The sequence below is a fragment of the Oncorhynchus masou genome, chromosome 24 (genome assembly GCF_036934945.1).
Source record: "Oncorhynchus masou masou isolate Uvic2021 chromosome 24, UVic_Omas_1.1, whole genome shotgun sequence".
Taxonomy (NCBI): Eukaryota; Metazoa; Chordata; class Actinopteri; order Salmoniformes; family Salmonidae; genus Oncorhynchus; species Oncorhynchus masou.
In genome coordinates, this window is record NC_088235.1 from 74,986,125 (window position 1) to 75,003,805 (window position 17,681).

Below are 17,681 nucleotides of genomic sequence, written 5' to 3' on the forward strand. Positions count from 1 at the left end.
GACCAGCTGGCTGCTGTGTTCATGGACATATTTACTCTCTCCCTATTCCAGTCTGCTGTCCCCGACATGCTTCAAGTTGGCCACCATTGTTCCTGTACCCAAGGCGGCAACGGTAACTGAACTAAATGACTATCACCCCATAGTACTCACTTCTGTCATCAAGTGCTTTGAGAGACTAGTCAAGGATCGTATCTCCTCCACCATCATATACCTGACACCCTAGACCCACTTCAATTTGTGAACCGCTCCAATAGGTCCACAGACGATGCAATCGCCATCACACTAAACACTACCCTATTCCATCTAGACAAGAGGAATACCTACGTAAGAATGCTGTTCATTGACGACAGCTCAGTAACCTGAGTCCCCTCCAAGCTCATCATTAGCTTGAGGCCCTGGGTCTCAACTGCGCCCTGTGCAACTGGGTCCTGGACTTCCTGATGGGCCGCCCCCAGGTGGTGAAGGTAGGAAACAATATCTACACTTCGCTGACCCTCAACACTGTGGCCCCACAAGGGTGCGTGCTGTACTCCCTGTTCACCCATGACAGTGTGGCCATGCACACCTCCAACTCAATCATCAAGTTCAGACGACAACAGTATTAGGCTTCATTACCAACAATGACGAGACAGCCTACAGGGAGGAGGTGAGGTCACTGAGTGTGGTGTCATGAAAGCAACAGATCACTTAATGTCAACAAAACAAAATGATTGTGGACTTCAGAAAACAGCAGAGGGAGCACCCCCCCATCCACATCGATGGGAAAGCAGTGGAGAAGGTGGAAGGTTTTAAGTTCCTTGACGTACACATCACAGACTAACTGAAATGGTCCACACACATACAGTGTGGTGAAGAAGGCGCAACAGCACTTTTCAACCTGGGGAGGCTGAAGAAATGTGGCTTGTCAGCTGAAATCCTCAAACTTTTACAAATGCACAATTGAGAGCATCCTGTCGGGCTGTATCACTGCCTGGTACGGCAACTGCACCTCCCACAACAGCAGGGCTCTCCAAAGAGTGGTCAACAGTGAAGAGCCTAGAAGGTCAGCATCCCGGAGTCGCCTCTTCACTGTTGACGTTGAGACCGGTGTTTTGCTGGTACTATTTATTTAAGCTACCAGTTGTGGACTTGTGAGGCGTCTGTTTCTCAAACGAGACAATGTACTCCGTTGTGCACCGGGGAAATGACGGCCTAGGAACAGTGGGTTAACTGCCTGTTCAGGGGCAGAACAACAGATTTGTACCTTGTCAGCTCGGGGATTCGAACTTGCAACCTTTCGGTTACTAGTCCAACGCTCTAACCACTAGGCTACCCTGCCACCCTTTCTATTCTGGTTAGAGCCCGTTTGTTCTGTGAAGGGAGTAGTACACAGCGTTGTATGAGCTCTTCAGTTTCTTGGCAATTTCTTGGATGGGATAGCCTTCATTTCTCAGAACCAGAATAGACTGACGAGTTTCAGAAGAAAGGTCTTTGTTTCTGCCCATTTTGAGCCTGTAATCGAACATAATTGCAGTAAGGTTTTCTGAATGATCAACTAGCCTTTTAAAATTATAAACTTGGATTAGCTAACAACGTGTCATTGGAACACAGGAGTGATGGTTGCTGATAAATGGGCCTCTGTACACCTATGTAGATATTCCATAAAATAAATAAATATATATATATTTTTTTTAATCAGCTGTTTCCAGCTACAATAGTCATTTACAACATTAACACTGCATCCTGGAGTCGCCTCTTCGCTGTTGAGACTGGTATTTTGAGGGTACTATTTACATGTAAATAAAATTGGCGCCCATTGCATATCCCATTGTGAAATCATGTTTTGAGAAAAAAAAAAAACACTTGTTCCCTGTAGTCTTGAAACCACTGAAGTTGGATATTTCAGAGTTCCCAGTTGTTTTGAACGGGGCATCAAATGGCAACGGAAGGCAGGCTTCATCAGTGTGTCAGATACCACTATGCAATGAGTTGGTGATAGTTTGAAATCTGTACTTTTTAATACATATGAGGCATGTCCTACCTTGCTTCAAAGTAGCATATTAAATCTGCTCTTTCCAAATTTCTAATGGATATTTTAATTTCTGTCACATGGTGTTTTCATCCTAATTGGATTATAGAACGACTATTCATGTGTAGCCTGCTGCCATGTGGGCATTGTTGTGCTTATAATGTGAAGAAATAATAGTTCATCAACATTTTAAGCTAAACGTTAGGATTGGTTGCATCCGACTCATTGATTTTTTTTATGTAGCCGACGCATACTGGTTGTATGAATTTGGGATCGATCATCCCACAACTGTCCCAGAATATGCCATTTCTTTCTCGACAAACTGACCAATAGAATAGGTAGCCTAAACTTTTCTACTGTAGTAGGTTGACATAGGCCAGTGATCATGCTGTTGGTTACTTGTCTTGTTGGCTGAGGAAAAGTAAATGAGGACAGTTATTCTAAGCTGTTCAAAGTGCACATCAGAATTCAGTAAGGACAGCACATCGTTGCATACCCGACTTGCACGTTTTGTTAATTACCATATTCTAAATGTGATTTCTGTCATTCTGAACACCATGAGTGGATGCCCTAGTCAGGTTATGCACCCAATGCATATGGGTCAGATACATTTCTCAAACGCCTGGTAAATTAAAGAGTTGCCGATCAAATGTCCGTCTGACTTCACCGCTCGCGTCGCGTGCACGAGCATCACAAAATAAATTTAGAAATCTATATTATTCAATTATTGCGCCAATGAGCATCTGCGTTGCCAAGGGCTAAAATATAAGTCAGTTCTATTTGTGATGCAGATAGGCTGCAAATCCTGCCTCTCCCATCTTCTCATTGGTTTATTGAAGCAGGTACCCATGTGCCATCTCCTCATTGGTTGTACCCACGTGGGTGACTGAAAGACGAACGAGGTCAGTGGCGGTAATGCCACTGACTATGAAAGTTGCCAATCACAATATGAAGTCAAGAGAAGAAAAAACCTGTAAGGAAACAAGATGACTAGAAACTATTCGGTTGACCGTTTTATGTGTGGAATAATTGGCGGAGTAGAGGACCTTGTGCATTTCATGTAAAATAACAACTCAATGTTTATATCCCAGGACAAATTAGCTAACAACAGCAAGCTAGAGGTTAAATAGGACAAATTAGCTAGCAAGTGCAAGCTAACTAGCTAAATTGCAATAAATGTTTAATGTTTTTCGACCTGTCCCCATATTAATATAATTGGTTCAGAGTTTGTTTTGATATTTTAACAAGCGTGTTGTCATCACGTTTGGTGTGGGTGGACAAAATACATTTACGCACAATGGCGCACGCGCGCAGCCTGTTTGGGTTCCGTGTAATGGAAACCTAAGCACACACGATCTGGTACGTCACAGGCCTCCAACCAGTCACAACTCAGGCTCCCTTGATCGAATGGCTTGTCAACCGTCAGCTCATCCAATAGGGTCCTCACAGAGCTATAGTAGCCATCAAAACGCCACCAGCCCTTGGATCTGTCATGTCTCCATTCGCATTTTACAAGCCTGATTACTTCAAATCCTGTCATCGCAAATTCAAAAAGAGCAGAAAAAAAATATTTTTGCTACACTGCGTCATTGAAGTGTTGCTCCAGTCTTTCCGCATGTTTACTCAACAAATATATGGTGTCAGAATGGTGTTGTTCAAAAAGTTACATGTTCAGTGGGTAAGAATGACAGGCAGAACTGTGAAGGAAATTAAGCAATGGCAGGACTCACGAGCATCAATGACTGATATGGGGGTTCATTGATGTTGAATCCAGACAAATCGGGTGTTATTCAGCTCCTTGCATAATCCCCCTTGTAGTTTTCCTTCCGACTTTGCCCCTCTTTGCGCAACACTGCTGTGGCCTTCAAACATGGCTTAACAATTTTCACCACCGTCAGTGTGGTATTGATTTTGTTTCTCTAGTTCAGGAACTACCAGGGGTACACGCAATGCCGTGGGGGGTACGCCAAATATAAAATTATTCACATTTATAAAAATGTAAAAACATATTTTCTTCAATTTCAAACCCTACATTTATATTTTCCAAAGGGTTAACGAATCCAGTTATATAAATGAGGTAAAAGGAGGAAATATCATTCACTTTAGAGGCCAAATACAATATTATTATTCTTTGTTTTAAATTGGACTAAAAACATTTTATCAATTCATGTGATAATACAACAGTAAATAAGAAAAGGTTTAAGCAATTATCTTTAAAGGCCCAGTGTGGTCAAAATTACAATTTCCTGTTTCATATTTGTATTACAGCTGATGAAACTAGCACTAGAAACTACCAGAGTGTGAAACAATTCAATCAGTATTATTTCCTTATTGTTATTGGTTAAGAATACCATCAACACTGGAACTTCTAAAATCAGCAGGGTTTGCTAATAACAGCTAGTTCTCAGGTTACATGTCTCTCCTATTAGGCCATTCCAAATAGGTCCCTAACTCAGACCACTCACAGACAGTCCTAACTAATTTATTGCGTGACAAATAGTTTTTTGCTAAAAAACACTATTTTTCACAATTTTAAATTTAAAACTATAACAGTTAGGAACCCAGATATTATTTCATAGTGAGGTTTTAAAAAATGGCTGTATTGGGCCTTTAACTAATACAATGGGATAGAGTGATTGGCAAATCTTCTGCATGTCAAAAACTGCATATCTTGTTTTATGTATCTTCATGCGATTAGAGAGAATTGATTTCCTATTTTGGGACTTGAGCCACAAAACATTAAGGATTGTTAGCAAGTTAAATGAGTAACAAATAAAATTATACTTAAGACCCAATGGGGATTCACGTCTGCGAGGTACCCTTTCATCAATATTCATGTTTTCTCCCCTAACACTGCTTGCGTGGACTAACAATTTAGCTTCGATATTCCGACTGGTCGATATGTCTGGATGCAAATAACCTGTAAACTAGGCTACCACCTCCCACTTCAGTTCCAGTAAACACAAATCCCAACGCTAAGGGTAATGTAGCGCATAAAACACTATTGCAAGAGCGTTAAAATGACGCTCTGAGACAAAAGGCCTAATGTTGTTTTTTTAATCCAAACAGAGTATCAAAATTAATTGAATTTTTTTAATTGAGATTGCATTGGTATAAAAATGTGTACCCCCGAAGAACCCCCCCCCCCCAAAAAAAAACAATGGTAGGCACGTAGGTATCAATTTAGAATACAGATAAATCACAACGCTAAAGTGCACGTCAGAACTTTGTTAGATTAGATGTCTATCAAAAGAATGTTGTGAATAATAAAAAGACAAGTGGAAGACATCATAAAATATGCATTTGTAAGCCCACAGTCATTCACAAACTTCAGTTTGCATTGTGCTCTTCCACCTCAACAGCTTGAGGCATGGAAAGAGTATTTTTTATTCATTATATTCTCATTGGAAAGAAATGTACCATTAAGTAAGTCAAAAGCTTTGTGCTGCATACACAAGCCCAGATGTCATACAGACAGCCTCAGAGGCAGTTCACAATAATTCCCCTTTGGACAAGCATAGTAAGGATGCAAGGAAAAAGCACACCTTGACTGTCTGGTCCAGGGATGCAGTAGCTACTCGAGCCTGGGGTCCCATCAGGCCACAGTGGATGTCAGTGATGGGGAGAGAGTGACGGGACAGGACATGACGAGGCTCAGGGGTGTGTGACGGATCCAGCTGCACCACACTGCAACATAGAGGGAGGGTTGTGTCATTTATATAAACTTAACATAAAATAAACATCTTCTCACTGTCAACTCTCTTTATTTTCAAACTTAACATGAACGTAAGATTCGACAACTGAGACAAACTGAACAAGTTCCACAGACACGTCACATTGTCCCTGAACAGGGGGAGGGGGGAGGTCAAAATAAAAAGTAACAGTCAGTATCTCCTCCTAATGGACTGCACCAGATTTGACAGTTCTTGCTGTGAGATTTTAGCCCACTCTTCCACCAAGACACCTGCAAGTTACCAAACATTTCTGGGGAGGAATGGCCCTAGCCCTCACCCTCCGATTCAACAGGTCCCAGGCGTGCTCATTTGGATTGAGATCCGGGCTCTTCGCTAGCCATGGCAGAACACTGACATTCCTGTCTTGCAGGAAATCACGCACAGAATGAGCAGTATGGATGGTGGCATTGTCATGCTGGAGGATCATGTCAGGATGAGCCTGCAGGAAGGGTACAACATGAGGGAGAATGTCATCTTCCCAGTAACGCACAGCGTTGAGATTGCCTGCAATGACAACAAGCTCAGTCCGATGATGCTGTGACACACCGCCCCAGACCATGTCGGACCCTCCACCTCCATCCCGCCCCAGAGTACAGGCCTCGGTGAAACGCGCATTCCTTCGACAATAAACGCAAATCCGACCATCACCCGTGGTGAGACAAAACCACGACTCGTCAGTGAAGAGCACCTCTTCCCAGTCCTATCTGGTCCAGTGACGGTGGGTTTGTGCCCATAGGAGACGTTGTTGCCGGTGATGTCTGGTGAGGACCTGCCTTACAACAGGCCTACAAGACCTCAGTCCAGCCTATTGCGGACAGTCTGAGCACTGATGGAGGGATTGTGCGTTCCTGGTGTAACTCGGGCAGTTGTTGTTGCCATCCTGTACCTGTCCCGCAGGTGTGATATTCGGATGTACCGATCCTGTGTAGGTGTTGTTACACGTAGTCTGCCACTGTGAGGACGATCAGTTGTCCGTCCTGTCTCTCTGTAGAGCTGTCTTAGGCGTCGCACAGTACGGACATTGCAATTTATTGCCCTGGCCACATCTGCAGTCCTCATGCCTCCTTGCAGCATGCCTAAGGCACGTTCACGCAGATGAGCAGGGACCCTGGGCATCTTTCTTTTGGTATTTTTCCAGAGTCAGTAGAAAGGCCTCTTTAGTGTCCTAAGTTTTCACAACTGTGGCCTTAATTGCCTACCATCTGTAAGCTGTTAAGTGTCTTAACTGTTCCACAGGTGCATGTTCATTAATTGTTTATGGTTCATTGAACAAGCGTTTGTTTAAACAATTAAGATCTGTGAAGTTACTTGGATTTTTACAAATTGTCTTTGGAAGACAGGGTCCTGAAAAAGGGACGCTTCTTTTTTTTGCTGAGTTTACATCCACATAAACAAAATGGTGGAATTTCATGTTAAGCAATGAATTGATCTCAAACTACCAAACAATTGATCTCAAACTAACCTCAAAACACCAATACAGAACCATGACAAAAATGTTCAAATCGTTCTACCTCAACCATTTGAAAGTAAACCAAAAACATATGTACTGCCTTCACATTTTGACCATTTAAAAGCTTCAAATCTCACAATTATTTTTTGTGAGATTATTAGTGGGAAAAACAAATATATTTTGCTGTATTCTTATAGCCAGAGATTTGGACCAAAAATGCAATTTTCTGAGTATATACTGTAGTTCTGAGCATCACTGGTTCTTGCTCAGTCGAGACAACTTGCCAGAGCAGGACAGGAGAGGAGGTGGCCAATAGGTGAATAAACAGAGCGAGAGAGCGAGTGGGAAAGAGGGGGAGGATAGAAAGCCTGATTATCTGAGCGGGACCTAGGACTCATTCTGTCAGCTCGGCAGCAAGAGGCGCTCCTTGGCAGGATCTCAGGGACAACCTAACCTGTCTGCAGCAACATCTGTGACAAACATAAACCGTACAGGCACACACCACTGCATAGGCTACTGCGTGTGCACACAAAAAAGGGAGAAGCAGCAGCCTGGGGCATTTTGAGGAATATCAAACCACTAACAGAATTCCAGTTCCAATACTCCCTTTGAGGCAATTTCGGACCTATTCCAACAATGCTCAGGGTGTATCACGGAGATATTAGTGGGGACTTGAGCCACGTCCGCTCATTACATCCTTCTGGGATGGGGTCAAAGCAAACCACTTAATGTCGGTGTATGGGCCCAACCCAGGCCATTCTTCACATGTGAAAGGTGCATTACCCGATGCAGGTCGGTGGCCATTTAAAATTCCTCTCAGACCCGTAGCACTCTGTTCTTTATGCTACATTGAGTTTCACATTGTCCCTTCAAAAAGGCGAAGGTCAGAGAAAGTAGCTAACACTGGACTCGTGTTCTTCAAACTGTAATTGGAAATTAAAGTCAGTCTGGCAAAGAGAGTGGATGTGTTTGTGGTATATAGTCGACGCCTCAGTCATGTAAATAAGCCGTTGGAGATTAATGATTTTTGGCCCTATACACCAATACTTAATGAACATGCTGACACATTGATGAAATGGAAAGAATTGACGCGGGAGTAGGGCTGGCACAATTACCGTATAACCAAGACCGTCATGAAAATAAAATAACCGCCATAACCGTTTAAATTAAATAAAAAATTGTGGAATGAACAGCTGACTGAAGATGGGACGCTGGGCACTTGTGCGATTGAGTCAGCGTCAGCCTTCACATGGACTCTTAACGTGAAACTTTGTTGCACCTTGCTGAAAAAAGCAAAGAGTCTTGGGTTGCCTGGGCAACACACCGCACAATGCAGAAGCATGATTACAGTGGTAATATGCGGTAGAGGTCAAACGAACTCGACCAAAACAATGGAATTGAAGCATCTATTGTCACCGATTTCTGAATGCAAGTTATGCTAACCAGCGTACAATAACAGGAGTTAGCATTTAGCACTCACTTCTTATAAACCTGAGAAGGGACAACTTGTAAATATTATTAAGCAAAAATAAAAAAAATATGCAAAAATAAAGCCAAATATCTCAAAATCGGACTTACAGTGCATTGGGAAAGAATTTCACATTTTGCTACGTTACAACTATTCTAAAATGGATTAAAAATAATTTTTGCCTCAATCTACACACAATACCCCATAATAACAAAGTGAAAACTGTTTTTTAGAAATGCATGCAAATGTATAAAAATAAAAACCAGAAATACCTTATTTACATAATTAAATCAGACCCTTTGCTATGAGACCCTAAATTGAGCTCCGGTGCATCCTGTTTCCATTGATAATCCTTGAGATGTTTCTACAACTGAGTCCCCCGGTGGTAAATTCCTATACACACACGTACGTACTGGGGTCAATGGTGTGAAATATCTAGTTTATTAGATATTTATAGGCCTACTTTCTTACTTTAGTTTCGGTGTGTGCTCCGTCTCCCTGGTCTCCACCCGCCTGCCTGTTGCTTGCCATTTCAGTTAACAGCTAGTTTTGAGTACGTATGTCTATACCGTGGCAAGAAAAAGTATGTGAACCCTTTGGAAATACCTGGATTTCTGCATAAATTGGTCATAAAATTTGATCTGATCTTCATTTATGTCACAACAATAGACAAACACAGTGTGCTTAAATTAATAAAAGACCAATTGTATTTTTCTTGCCTATATTGAATACATTTAAACATTCACCGCGTATGTTGTAAAAAGTATGTGAACCCCTAGGCTAATGACTTCTCCAAAAGCTAATTGGAGTCCAATCAATTACAAGATTGGAGATGTTGGTAAGAGCTGCCCTGCCCTGCCCTATTAAAAACCCTCACAATTTGAGTTTGCTATTCACAAGAAGCATTGCCTGATGTGAAACATGCGTCGAACAAACAAGATTTCAGAAGACCTAAGATAAAGAATTGTTGACTTGCATAAAGCTGGAAAAGGTTACAAAAGTATCTCTAAAAGCCTTGATGTTCATCAGTCCACGGTAAGACAAATTGTCTATAAATGGAGTAAGTTCAGCACTGTTGCTACTCTCCCTAGGAGTGGCCGTCCTGCAAAGATGACTGCAAGAGCACAGCACAGAATGCTCAATGAGGTTAAGAAGAATGCTAGAGTGTCAGCTAAAGACTTACAGACATCTCTGGAACATGCTAAAATCTCTGTTGGCAACTCGAGGATACGTAAAACACTGAACAAGAATGGTGTTCATGGGAGGACACCACGGAAGAAGCCACTGCTGCCCCCCCCCCAAAAAAAACATTGTTGCATGTCTGAAGTTTACAAAAGTGCACCTGGATGTTCCACAGCGCTGCTGGAAAAATATTCTGTGGAGAGATGAAACTACAGTTGAGTTGTTTGGAAGGAACACACAACCCTATGTGTGGGAAAAAAAGGCACAGCAACATCAAAACCTTATCCCAACTGGTGTGTTTACGGACATATTCAATCAATCCCTATACCAGTCTGCTGTTCCCACATGCTTCAAGAGGGCCACCATTGTTCCTGTTCCCAAGAAAGCTAAGGTAACTGAGCTAAACGACTACCGCCCCGTAGCACTCACTTCCGTCATCATGAAGTGCTTTGAGAGACTAGTCAAGGACCATATCACCTCCACCCTACCTGACACCCTAGACCCACTCCAATTTGCTTACCGCCCAAATAGGTCCACAGACAATGCAATCTCAACCACACTGCACACTGCCCTAACCCATCTGGACAAGAGGAATACCTATGTTAGAATGCTGTTCATCGACTACAGCTCGGCATTCAACACCATAGTACCCTCCAAGCTCGTCATCAAGCTCGAGACCCTGGGTCTCGACCCCGCCCTGTGCAACTGGACTTCCTGACGGGCCGCCCCCAGGTGGTGAGGGTAGGTAACAGAGGGTAGTGAGGTCTGCACAACGCATCACCGGGGGCAAACTACCTGACCTCCAGGACACCTACACCACCCGATGTTACAGGAAGGCCATAAAGGTCATCAAGGACATCAACCACCCGAGCATCATCAACCACTGCCTGTTCACCCCGCTATCATCCAGAAGGCGAGGTCAGTACAGGTGCATCAAAGCTGGGACCGAGAGACTGAAAAACAGCTTCTATCTCAAGGCCATCAGACTGTTAAACAGCCACCACTAACATTGAGTGGCTGCTGCCAACACACTGACACCGACTCAACTCCAGCCACTTTAATAATGGGAATTGATGGGAAATGTAAATATATCACTAGCCACTTTAAACAATGCTACCTTATATAATGTTACTTACCCTACATTATTCATCTCATATGCATACGATATACTGTACTCTATATCATCGACTGCATCCTTATGTAATACATGTATCACTAGCCACTTTAACTATGCCACTTTGTTTACATACTCATCTCATATGTATATACTGTACTCGATACCATCTACTGTATCTTGCCTATGCTGCTCTGTACCATCACTCATTCATATATCCTTATGTACATATTCTTTATCCCCTTACACTGTGTATAAGACAGTAGTTTAGGAATTGTTAGTTAGATTACTTGTTGGTTATTACTGCATTGTCGGAACTAGAAGCACAAGCATTTCGCTACACTCGCATTAACATCTGCTAAGCATGTGTATGTGACAAATAAAATTTGATTTGATTTGAAATTATTGTGGAGGGAGCATCACGGTTTGTGGCTGCTTTGCTGCCTCAGGGCCTGGACAGCAAGCTATCCGACAGAAAAATGAAGTTTATCAAGACATTTTGCAGGAGAATGTAAGGCAATCTGTCCGCCAATTGAAGCGCAACAGAAGTTGGGTGATGCAACAGGACAACGACCCAAAACAGCAGTAAATCAACAGAATGGCTTCAACAGAAGAAAATACATTGCTGGAGTGGCCCAGTCAGAGTCCAGACCTCAACCCGATTGAGATGCCTGTGGCATGACCTCGAGCAGTTCACACCAGACATCCCAAGAATATTGCTCAACTGAAACAGTTTTGTAAATAGGAATGGTCCAAAATTACTCCTGACCGTTGTGCAGGTCTGATCCGCAACTATAAAAAATGTTGCTGCCAAAGGAGGGTCAACCAGTTATTAAATCCGAGGGAATGTTAACACAGTGTGTTCAATAAAGACATGACAACGTATAATTGTTTGTGTTTTATTAGTTTAAGCAGACTGTTTGTCTATTGTTGTGATCTAGATGAAGATCAGATGACCAATTTATGCAAAAATCCAGGTATTTCCAAAGGGTTCACATACTTTTTCTTGCCACTGTACACAACCGTTCAAACGTTTGGGGTCACTTAGAAATGTCCTTGTTTTTGAAAAAAAGCTCATTGTTGTCCATTAAAATAACAAATTGATCAGAAATACAGTGTCAACATTGTTAATGTTGTAAATTACTATTGTAGCTGGAAACGGCTGATTTATTATGGAATATCTACATAGGCGCACAACTGAAAACTTGTACTGATTAAAGAAGCAATAAAACTGGCCTTCTTTAGACTAGTTGACTATAGGGAGCATCAGCATTTGTGGGTTCATTTACAGGCTCAAAATGGCCAGAAACAAAGACCTTTCTTCTGAAACTCAGTCTATTCTTGTTCTGAGAAATGAAGGCTATTCCAAGAAACTGAAGATCTCGTACAACGCTTTGTACTGCTCCCTTCACAGAACATGTCAAACTGGCTCTAACCAGAATAGAATGAGTGGGAGGCCCCGGTGCACAACTGAGCAAGAGGACAAGTACATTAGTGTTTAGTTTGAGAAACAGACACCTCACAAGTCCTCAACTGGCAGTTTCAATAAACAGTACCTGCAAAACACCAGTCTCAACATCAACAGTGAAGAGGTGACTCTGGGACGCTGGCCTTCTAGGCAGAGTTCCTCTGTCCTGTGTCTGTTCTTTTGCCCATCTTAATCTTTTCATTTTATTGGCAAGCCTGAGATATAGCTTTTTCCTTGCAACTCTGTTTAGAAGGCCAGCATCCCGGAGTCGCCTAGTCACTGTTGACGTTGAAACTGGTGCTGGTACTATTAAAATGAAGCTGCCAAGTTGAGGACTTGTGAGGTGTCTGTTTCTCAAACTAGTGACATGATTCCATATGTGTTATTTCATTGTGGATGTCGGTCTCTTCGGCAAGTATTCAGACCCCTTGACCGTTTACAAATTGTTACATTACAGCCTTATTCTAAAATGGATTAAATAAAACAAATTCCTCAGCAATCTACAAACAATATCACATAATGACAACTTAAAAAATAAAGTATTACAAAATAAAAATACCTTACTTGCATAAGTATTCACTGTTCACTCATGACTGCATGGTCAGGCACGACTCCAACACCATCATCAAGTTTGCCGATGACACAACAGTGGTAGTAGGCCTGATCACCAACAACGATGAGACAGCCTATAGGTAGGAGGTCAGAGACCTGGCCGTGTGGTGCAAGGACAACAACCGCTCCCTCAATGTGATCAAGACAAAAGGAGAGGATTGTGGACTACAGGAAAAGGAGGACCGAGCACGCCCCCATTCTCATCAACGGGGCTGCAGTGGAGCAGGTTGAGAGCTTCAAGTTAAGGTGTCCACGTCACCAACAAACTATCATGGTCCAAACACACCAAGACAGTCGTAAACTGGGCACGACAAAGACTCAGGAGACTGAAAAGATTTGGCATGCGTCCTCAAATCCTCAAAAGGTTCTACAGCTGCACCATCGAGAGCATCCTGACTGCTCGGGTTCCGACCGCAAGGCACGACAGAGGGTAGTGGATATGGCCAAGTACATCACTGGGTCCAAGCTTCCCGCCATGCAGGACCTCGATACCATGATGCGGTGTCAGAGGAAGGCCCTAAAAATTGCCAAAGACTCCAGCCACCCAAGTCACACTGTTCTCTCTACCACACGGCAAGCGGGACCAGAGCATCAAGTCTAGGTCCAAAATACTTCTTAACAGGTTCTACCCCCAAGCTACAAGACTCCTGAACAGCTAATCAAAAGGGCTACCCGAACCACTCGTTCTACCCTTCTGCTACTCTGTTAACAATCCATGCATAGTCACTTTACCTCTACCTACACGTACTTGTTACCTCAATGACCTCAAATAACTGGTGCCCCCGCACATTGACTCTGTACTTGTACCCCCTGTATATAGACTAGCTACTGCTATTTTTCTGCTGCTGTTTTAAGTATGTTACTTTTATTTTTAATGTTTTACTTAAGAAGAACAAGGTGTTAACTTCTTAATGCATTGTTGGTTAAGGGCTTGTAAGTAAGCATTTCACTGTACATCTGTTGTATTTGGCGCATGTGACAAATAAAATTTGATTTGATTTATTCAGCCCCTTTGCTATGATACTCCAAATTGAACTCAGATGCGTCCCGTTTCCACTGATCATCCCTGAGATGTTTCTACAACGTGATTGGAGTCCACCTATGGTAGATTCAATTGATTGGACATGATTTGGAAAGGCGCACACACCTGCCTATATAACAAAGGTCCCACAGTTGACAGTGCATGTCAGCTCAAAAACCAAGCCATGAGGTTGAAGAAATTGTCTGTAGAGCTCAGAGCCACAGATCTGGGGAACGGTACCAAAAAATGTCTGCAGCATTGAAGGTCCCCAAAAACACAGTGGCCTCCATCATTCTTAAATGGAAGATGCTCGGAACCACGAAGACTCAGAGTTGGCAGGCCGGCCAAACTGAGCAATCGGGGGAGAAGGGCCTTGGTCGGGGAGGTGACCAGACGGAAGCCACATGACAGCCTGCTTGGAGTCAGCCAAAAGGCACCTCTTGCCTGTTGAGACCAAGATTTTACTCTAGGAAACCTGGCACCATCCTTATGGTAAAGCATGGGTGGTAGCATTGTACTGTGGGGTTGTTTTGTGTTTTTTTTACTCCCTTCATCTCCCAAATTTCGTGGTATCAAATTGGTAGTTCCAGTCTTGTCCCGTCGCTGCAACACCCGCACGGACTCGGGAGAGGCGAAGGTCGAGAGCCATGCGTCCTCCAAAACACGACCCCACCAAGCTGCACTGCATCTTGACACAATGCTGCTTAATCCGGAAGCCAGCCGCACCAATGTGTCAGAAGAAACACCGTACGCCTGGTGACCATGTCAGCGGGCATGCGACCAGCCCGCCACAGGAGTCGCTAGAGCGCGATGGGACAAGGGCATCCCGGCCGGCCAAACCCTGCCCTAACTCGGACGACGCTCAGCCAATTGTGCGCAGCCTCATGGGTCACTCAGTCGCGGCCGGCTGCAAAACAGCCTGGAATTGAACCAGGATTTGTAGTGACACAACTAGCGCTGGAATGCAGTGCCTTAGAACACTGCACTACCCGGGAGATTTTCAGCAGCAGGGACTGGGAGACCAGTCAGGATCGAGGCAAAGATGAACAGAGCAAAGTACAGAGAGATTGATGAAAACCTGCTCCAAAGCTCTCAGACTGGGGCAAAGGTTCACCTTCCAACAGGACAACGACACTATGCGCACAGCCAAGACAACTCAGGAGAGGCTTCGGGAGAAGTTTCTGAATGTCCTTGAGTGGCCCAGCCAGAGCCCGGACTTGAACCAGATCTAACATCTCTGGAGAGAGCGGAAAAAAGCTGTGCAGCAACACTCCCCATCCAACCGGACAGGGCTTGAGAGGATCTGCAGAGAAGAATGGGAGATGGTCCCAAATACAAGTGTGCCATGAAGACTCGATGCTGTAATCACTGCTAAAAGGTGCTTCAATAAAGTACTGAGTAAAGGGTCTGAAAACATATGTATATGAGATATTTCAGTTTTTATTATCAAGTGTTTCTAAAAATCTGTTTTAGCTTTGTCATTATGGGATAGTGTCTGGATTGAGTTGCGAAAAAAATCTAAAATTGATTAAATTGTTTTAAGGCTGTAACGTTACAAAATGTGGATCAAGTCAAGGGGTCTGAATACTTTCCGAAGGCACTGTAGACGTACCCAAAAGTAACTGCTAGTCATGTGTAATTACATGATTCTGACATGCAAAAACTTGGTATATTTGAAAAGACGACATCTAGGAGATTGAGAAAGTTGCTTTGGCAGCAGCTAATGGGGATCCATAATATTTACAAATACATACTTCAGAATACACAAGATCAAGCACACACAAAATAACATTTGTTATTTTATTTTGAAAGTTATCTTTAAATTTGCAAGCTATTACTGAATTATTGATGACTAGAACTGGGAACAGATGGCTTCCACAACATGAACAATATCAGTCAAAAAATATATACATTTTTGGCAGATGTTTTGGTAAGTTGTGTCAGGTGTGGTCACATGACGTTTCCAGTTTTCCCTAAACCTTTCCAAAGTGGCATATGTCGGTAAATTGGAGCGGCAGGCAGCCTATTGGTTAGAGTGTTGGGCCAGTAATCGAAAGGTTGCCAGATCGAATACCACGCTGACAAGGTAAAAATCTGAGGTTCTGCCCCTGAAGAACACAGTTAACCTATTGTTCCTAGGTCGTCATGGAAAATAATAATGTGTTCTAACTGACTTGCCTAGTTAAATAAACGTTATATATATATATATATATATATATATATATATATATAAATAGGTAATTCCAGTGCTATTACATATTCGCAATCCCTAAATGCGATTTGTTCAGCATAAAAACACAATTTCAACCACATCAACCGCACCCAAACATTGTAGTGGTGTTATGGGGGTATCCAGGTGTCCTTTCAACCTCTCCAAAGTGTCCAAATGTGGTAATTGCACTGTTTCTGTTTTTTTGCACACTGGATGTTCTTAAAAAGTTATTGTTCACTATAAAAAATGTATTTCTACAACACCAACCTCTTTCAAACATTATGGTGGTGTCCGGGGACATGCATGCCTACAGCGCATTAGCAGGCAACACATTTTTGATATGCAAGGATAAGTCACTCGGTGGACATTGGATGTTGCCATTAAGTCATACATCAGATAACATTGGTCGGAACAGATCTAGCCAATTGCCAATCTAAGGATTAATTTGATTCTCCACATGCAGTTTTACCTTAAACACAGACCAAATTGAAGCTTACCTTGTAAGTTGTTTGCCGTTTGTTGAAGACTTCAAATACATTTTAAAAGATACTCTTGGGGTTGGTGATCAATAATGGTAGGTCACAGGCAGACAAATAAGATATCCTAATTATCTGTGGAGCCCCGAATTTTGGTGTATCAATGCATTCTGTGTTTTTTCCGTTTATACTTCACAATGCTAACCGGAATGTAGGTAGCAGCCATCTTGAAATGAGGTCATTGGCTCAGCCTGCCCTTATAAATTTGTATCATATATATATATCAAAGATTTGAAGGCACTGATCAATAGCCAAGATACTCAGCTTTCCCAGATAGGGGCTACTGTTCTCATAAATGAATGAATGAATGAATGAGTATATGTATATATATATATATATATATTTTTTTTTTATCACATAGGGTCCCCAAATATAGGCCCTTCACATTTAAGAGGTTTTAATGAGCGGATTAAACACACTTGTGTGGGGCTACATCATTTGTTTGGCATTACAGGAGCAGACCTGGAAGGGCGAAATAACAGTTTAGACTTATAAAGCAATTATTTATTTATTTTCAACTGCAAGTACAGCTTCAGGACTCTTGATTATACACCACAAAGCCTCTGCTTTGAGGGGGAAATGGTTGCAACAAAGGTAGTGCGTTGTAAGAGGACCACTCAAGAACTTTGATACAGCAAACGCTATTTGGAATTGAGATGTCAAAAGCTCCGCCTGATGTTGACTGTTGATATAGGTAATTAGGCAACGGCAAGTCTCATTTGTAATACTGGGCCATACGGTTGTATACTGGGCCATACGGTTGACACTATTTCTTTAGTAGAATTTACTACTTTTTTTGCTGCTTCCCTTGATATGCATTGGTAATATAATAACATGCTCTACTAGAAAAAGAGAAGGTATTACTTTGGAAAGCAG

General features: G+C 42.6%; 1 protein-coding gene across 1 annotated transcript in view; it reads right to left on the minus strand.

The window, feature by feature from the left end:
* The window catches only part of LOC135512636 (WD repeat-containing protein 18), a 92,684-nt gene that overhangs the window by 65,076 nt on the left and 9,927 nt on the right, over nucleotides 1-17,681 (minus strand). The window contains exon 4 of the mRNA XM_064934861.1: nucleotides 5,554-5,695. Coding sequence (XP_064790933.1) covers nucleotides 5,554-5,695 — 142 coding nt within the window. The remainder of the gene's footprint in view (nucleotides 1-5,553; nucleotides 5,696-17,681) is intronic.